At 35.6% G+C, this 6,093-nt stretch overlaps 1 protein-coding gene across 3 annotated transcripts in view; it reads left to right on the top strand.

Moving 5' to 3' along the window:
• Nucleotides 1-6,093, top strand: part of LOC100744086 (furin-like protease 2) — a 415,683-nt gene that overhangs the window by 384,267 nt on the left and 25,323 nt on the right. For all 3 annotated transcript variants that reach the window (XM_003487136.4, XM_012382089.3, XM_033319265.1), the window contains one exon: nt 5,329-5,433. In XM_003487136.4, the coding sequence (XP_003487184.1) occupies nt 5,329-5,433 (105 nt within the window). The remainder of the gene's footprint in view (nt 1-5,328; nt 5,434-6,093) is intronic.

Here is a 6,093-nt window from a genome sequence, read left to right as displayed (position 1 = left end):
GAGATACCTACAGACGATAGAATTATTGTCGTTCAAGGTTTCAACGGATGGTGAATTCCTCTAAATTAGTTTCGAGTGCCGATAAAAATTAACAAAATATATGCTTCTACATATGCAATAAAATATATGCACGCTAATATATGCACGCTAATATATGCAAAACTAATGATAATTTCTCTATGATAATAACGGAACGAAAGCATCAATTAAGTGAAACAACTAAATTTACTAAATTTCTACAAAAATTACAGGCTACAAAAATTTAAACAAAAAAATATCATCTATTTATTTATCAGTAGAATTACTTTACAGAGTTACTAACGAAACCTTCTTGGAAAGAATGGAAAGAAGGGTACATTCGAGGGAATGGTGTTATCAGAATTAGATTGTTAGACAATTCTTAAACAAAAGAGAAAGTCGACTGGATGGTTCACCGATGTAGCGGCGTGGTTCGCTTCTCGTTGGTCAGCTCTCGATTCTCGTTTCTGGATGTATCAAACCACATTGCAAGGTAGCAGAAACGCGGCTGCCACGGTATCCGTTGCCTATATCCGGTTTGGCTGAGAGGGTGAGGCCACGATATCGCTACTACGTGTTCAGCATCGCGGACAGAGGAATCGGTGATCGTAGAGCTTTTGCGGTTTTGCGTTCGATGTTAGCCGATGACGAAGTTCCTGTTTTACCCATGTACAAGATCAAACCTATATTCTACCACATGAGTCATCTTGCTCGATTGAACTAATATTATTAGCGATATTTTAAAAGTCACAAGTCACAAATGCCTAAACAGCCAAAATTTGTCTACATATGTTGAAACAAGTTTGGCAATAAAACGAATGAAATTTTATAAACTACGAGTTATCCGATTATCATATTTGATACAAAATTGTGGAACTCGTCGCTTGTCAAATCACTAATGTCATTAATTGTAATTTCTTGTTGCGAGTGAGATGTACGTGTTGTCCGTGATGAATGTAGATGCTGGCTGTAGATGTCGCTGATGGGGTACTGCTGATTTTCTTCCGTTTTTGATGCGTAGAAGAAAAATCGGACTCCAATCGTCGGGATTTGAACCCGGGTTCCGAACGTTCGTAATCTAAGGAGCTAACCATTGCGCTGCCGTCGGCCGACACTAGTTAGTGTCGAGTGGTGGGGTATTTGCTGTTGAGTGCCGCCACACGAGTTGGGAATTTTTATTTCTTAACACTAATTAGATCGTAAACTTCTAACAATTTAGATTAGGTTAATTCATTTTCGACCACTCCATTCGAACACGTTTAGGAGATATCGCGTGAGACGTAGAATTAGACATCGAAAGATCCCATAAAAATCTACCAAGTCAAAATTCAAAAATAGCGACCGGATGGTATGAAAAGTGGATAGACGTAGCAAGTGCGCAGGTGATTTATCACTGGACGCTGAAACAGGGATTGCATGGTCGTGTACATACAGAGAGAAGGTCACAGTACGTGGTGAACGAGTACAAGCGCAGCATGGGTCGAATATAGGCAGTGTAGCAGATAACGATTAAGTTACCACAGCAACTAAAGGGAAGCCACTAAATCAAACCAAGCAAGAATGCCTTACGATAACCTCCGCATACCGTGGGTCATCGGTTTGTTGGTTAACGGACGTCCTTCGTCGAGGCTTTGCTTCCACTATCGTCCTTGGACAACGGCGAATTAAGGTAACATGAGCACCACAGAAGCCCTCGAGTTTAAGGCTTGCGGGTTAGGTTCGGCAACGGAATTTCCGTTAAGTACTGTACACGTAAGTCTGGCCGTCAGAAGATCGCGGTTACGTGACTTCCGAGAAGTTCGTAGGTGAACTGAGAACCCTGAAACGAAGATGACTAAACGAATGACAATTATTAATGATGATCTACTTGGACAAGTTGATAACAGAAATGCTATGAGGATCGGTTGACGCGACACTAGCGCCACGTGGACCTTAACTACTAGCGCAAAATGTACAACGTACATACATATTTATTTATCGATTTATGCATTTCTTTAAAGGTAACAGATTTAGGTTTCTCGAATACGACGCTAGAGTTTGTGTGATTTTAATATCTATCACTTACTGTAGAACTGTCTTTAAACAAATTATTTGCCATAAATTTTATGATAATTTGAGTTTAGAATTATTTGAAGACGTTATATGAATCTTTTTGGATTTCTAAGGAATTTGTTTTAAATCTACTAGAAATCTGAATCTTTAACAGTGTGCTTCATCTTACAGGAGATGGTGAGAATTATGAAATCTCGAACAAGTTGACTGTATGTGCGTGTGATACTTTAAATTGATAATAAAGCAGTCCCAAAAGGATTTGAGTGTCTTTATTTTCAATAAATTCTTTCAATATTAATATTACGTTTTTCTTAATATTAAAATCTTGCAATTTATTTTGGTACATTTTTTATTATTTTTGTTTATTATAGTATTCCTGCGTATTCTTACAATTTTGCAAATGAAAATTGTAATAAGAATATTTAAAACATAAGAAATTGCTGCACCAAGAATATAATTTCTTGATTAATTTCTCGGAAACAAAGGATCGTTCGTCCAAATCCTTTCGGAACTGTTTTACTATCAACTTAAAGCATCGAATGCATAAGCAACTCATGCGAGATTTCATAGTTCTTGCCACCTCCTTGTTAAGTAAGTTTGGTTGTTTCGTAATTAATTGCTAATGCGCGGTTGTTCATTTTCACTATCGGATGTATTTTTATTGAAATGTTCAAAAAATAATTTGTAAGTCAACTTATAATTGGATCAATTATCTCGAAATATTCAATCAAATCGATTATAACGTTCACTATCTATAGAAAAACTTCCATCCTCCCTTCTTCGTTCTTTCCACCCTTTCATGAATGCTCCATTGGTTCAGTGGAATATCCTTTCGAAATTACTCGATCGTGGAAGCGTAGTCGGTCACAGGAGCAACGCGAGTCGCCGTTAAGAATCCCTCTAGGATCCGCAGATCCGACGAAAGCCTGGCACCGAAGCGTCTTAAATCAGCGCGCAGACCGACTAGAAAACAATATCGGCGTTTCTCAAAGCCGTTTCTCTGCTCTCTCGTGAAATGGATTTCCGTGCACGTTGGGAAATCAAGCCAACAACTTGGTCCTGTGCACGCTACGCCAATGCTTCTCGACATTTTTATTCTCGTCCAGCCACGGATCGATTGAGACTTGCTAGAAAAACCTTAATGACTTCGCCCTGAAACTGGCCAAGAATTCTTCAAACACTGTCGAAATCTCTAGTGATGGCTTCAAGTAGATACATTGAAAGTACCTTCAAAAATTATTCCACATTATACTCGATCAATATGAAACATATTGTAGATATTGTTATAATTGACTGGTTTTCTTGATTTCAATTTAAAAATTGATGATATCTAATAAGAAATTTTTTAATAAAAAATAGCTAAAAGTAAAAATTTGAAAATATTAATGGTTTTAACGTACAAGAATTCAGAAATTTGAAAATACGATAATACTATTAAGATTCTATTACGTTTGCTAAGTACAATGAGTTATGAAATGAATCATGAGATTATTAATGAATTATATATTGATATATGTATATTGGATTTGGTTTGGATTTGCAAGTAAATATTGAACTTGATCCCATCATTACTGTGCTCAATATACGACAAGTTCGCGAAACCATCGAAAAGAAGGGCACGTCAAATTTTGTCGGATAAGCAACGAACAGATCGCGAACTGTCCGAAGATTCTTTGATAGATGCCAATACTATTATATTTTTCTGGCGATCTTTGACAGTCCGACAGTTCTGATCTTCCGCTGGCGATCGCTGGTTACCCTCGGAAACAGTGTCTTTCATGTGTTTTGTGTGAACACTGAGAGAAACTGTGGTATACTTGCCGTAAAAAGTTTTGTTGTTTCTTTTGTAAGTTAACTTTTTTAAGTTAACATTTGACAGTAAGAAAATAGTATAGTTTTAGTTTTAGTAGTAAACATAGGAATTTATATAATATTCGAAGTTTTTAAGTTAGGCGTGCAGGAAATAGGAAAGAGACTGTTATTTCAGGAAAAATAGTAAGATAAAGGAAATCTTCTGTTTGAAGTCGAAATCTTTTAATATTGAATTTATTTTCGGAACATTAGAAACTAATATTTTATTTATTTCGTTTTAAAATATGGAACAAAGAATGGAAGTGATAACATTTAAATTAGGATTAATAGTATAATGGTTAAAAAATATGTTTAATAATTCAACTCATTATTAGAATTTTGTATCTCTACCGAGTGATTGTTTTTAAATTTATGGTAGAAGTATAGTTTTGTTATTTGAAGATAACAAATCTCGAAACGAAGTCGATGGAGTGTAGTGAACCTTGACAGAATATTGATGGATAACTTACAATAGTGTGCGGATGTGCAGCAACACGCAATATCATTTTCAGAAAAACTTCGTCAGCGTCTGAACTTAACTGCTGACGGTTTTCACATAAATCCATAACACGCAAAGTATTATCTAGTTGCGGAAAAAAGGAATTTATAGTTTGCTTATATTAAACTCGAAAAAATTATAATAAGTCAAAAAATTACTCTTTACTGGACGAACATGCAAATTAAGGAAAGAATTGACTTTGAATTATTAATCCGATGATTTACCATGAATAAAACTCTCCTGATGAACATTCTCGTTATTCAAATATTTTGTCAGAATTTCTGATAAATTATATATGTATGTATATCTGTTATCATGGCATAGTTTGACAACCGCTGGAATACACGAATGTTGGAAGAAGACATTTTCATTATTGTCTTTGGTCCCGTAGTAGCGGTCAATAATATCGAGTTATCAAGCAACCGGTGAAAAGTGAACGGCTATACCTTTTAAAGTGCTCTTTCCCCTCACTCTCAATGATACTCTTCGGTCCATACTACCCGGAAATTGCAAATAAACCTCAAGATCCTTTAAATGTACCATTAGGATCCATTAAGAAACGCGATGAGCACTTTGGAAAGTACATTTTCCGAGAAATTGTCGTTTCAATTTTCAAGCTGGTAGCCATGAATGGGTATGAAAAGGATGTGATTTTTATTTGAATTCAGGAGAATTGTCTGTTATCCTAGTAATTCAAGAACGAAACAAAAGCTTTATGTTTGTTGATAGAAACGAGTAAATACAAATTGCTATACATGATTGCGAGACTTCATTAAAAAGGAAGGATATGCGTCAATATTTTTTGCAGTCACTGTACGTTACCATTAGAAATTAGAATAATTATGCAAAACTTGTTAATGCTTGAAACAACCACGAAACTAACACAGGCTGGTTCTGTTTGTTCTTAGATTGGAGCACTGAAGGAATACTTCCTGTTCGCTGACAAACGACTTCACAAGAGATCCCTCTCCAGCAGCGAATCGCATCACAAGACTCTAAGGGATGAACCGAGGGTAAGTGATTCCATCTTTGGCGTGTCAGAAATGGTAAAGGCGGGTACTCATCAAACTTGAACAACTAACACGGGTACAGGTGCGAAATATATAGAAGCAGCGTAATTTCACGGCGTCTGTCATCGTGCCTGGCGCATTGTTTATCTTGGCATTCTAATTTTCTGCCAACGTAATTCAAATGGTAATATTCTTCGACGTTAAATAATACCCTGCTGTTTTTTTCCGAAGTTGAAAGTTGTTTCATCTCTTGGCGATGGTGTTTACCTGGTTTATCTTGCGAATGAAAGAAGCGATTTAAACAACTTATGAAAATATCGTGAAAACTTTGTTGACACTTGTTACGTTGTAATATATGATATCTTATATTAGGTTGTCCGAAAAGTGTCTTTCTTTTACACACACGTCTTTTATACCAACGCATTTTTATACAAACATGAAACCTAATCTGTCGAACGTTGTGATCTTTATTTTGATAGAACAAAATAGATCATACGTAATTCGATAAAATAATATAAAACGGAAAATATTATGCATCCATTATTTCCTTATAAAACGAAAGAAACTTTTCGGACGACCTAATATTATATTCTTCAGATGTTATATATTTTTGTACCTTTAAATTTATCATACACGCATAAAAACCTCCAAACTAATAATCGT

The sequence above is a fragment of the Bombus impatiens genome, unplaced genomic scaffold, assembly GCF_000188095.3.
Source record: "Bombus impatiens unplaced genomic scaffold, BIMP_2.2 scf_0142, whole genome shotgun sequence".
NCBI classification, from domain to species: Eukaryota; Metazoa; Arthropoda; class Insecta; order Hymenoptera; family Apidae; genus Bombus; species Bombus impatiens.
The sequence above is the reverse complement of the archived record's forward strand: the minus strand, read 5'-3'. Positions and strand labels throughout refer to the sequence as shown.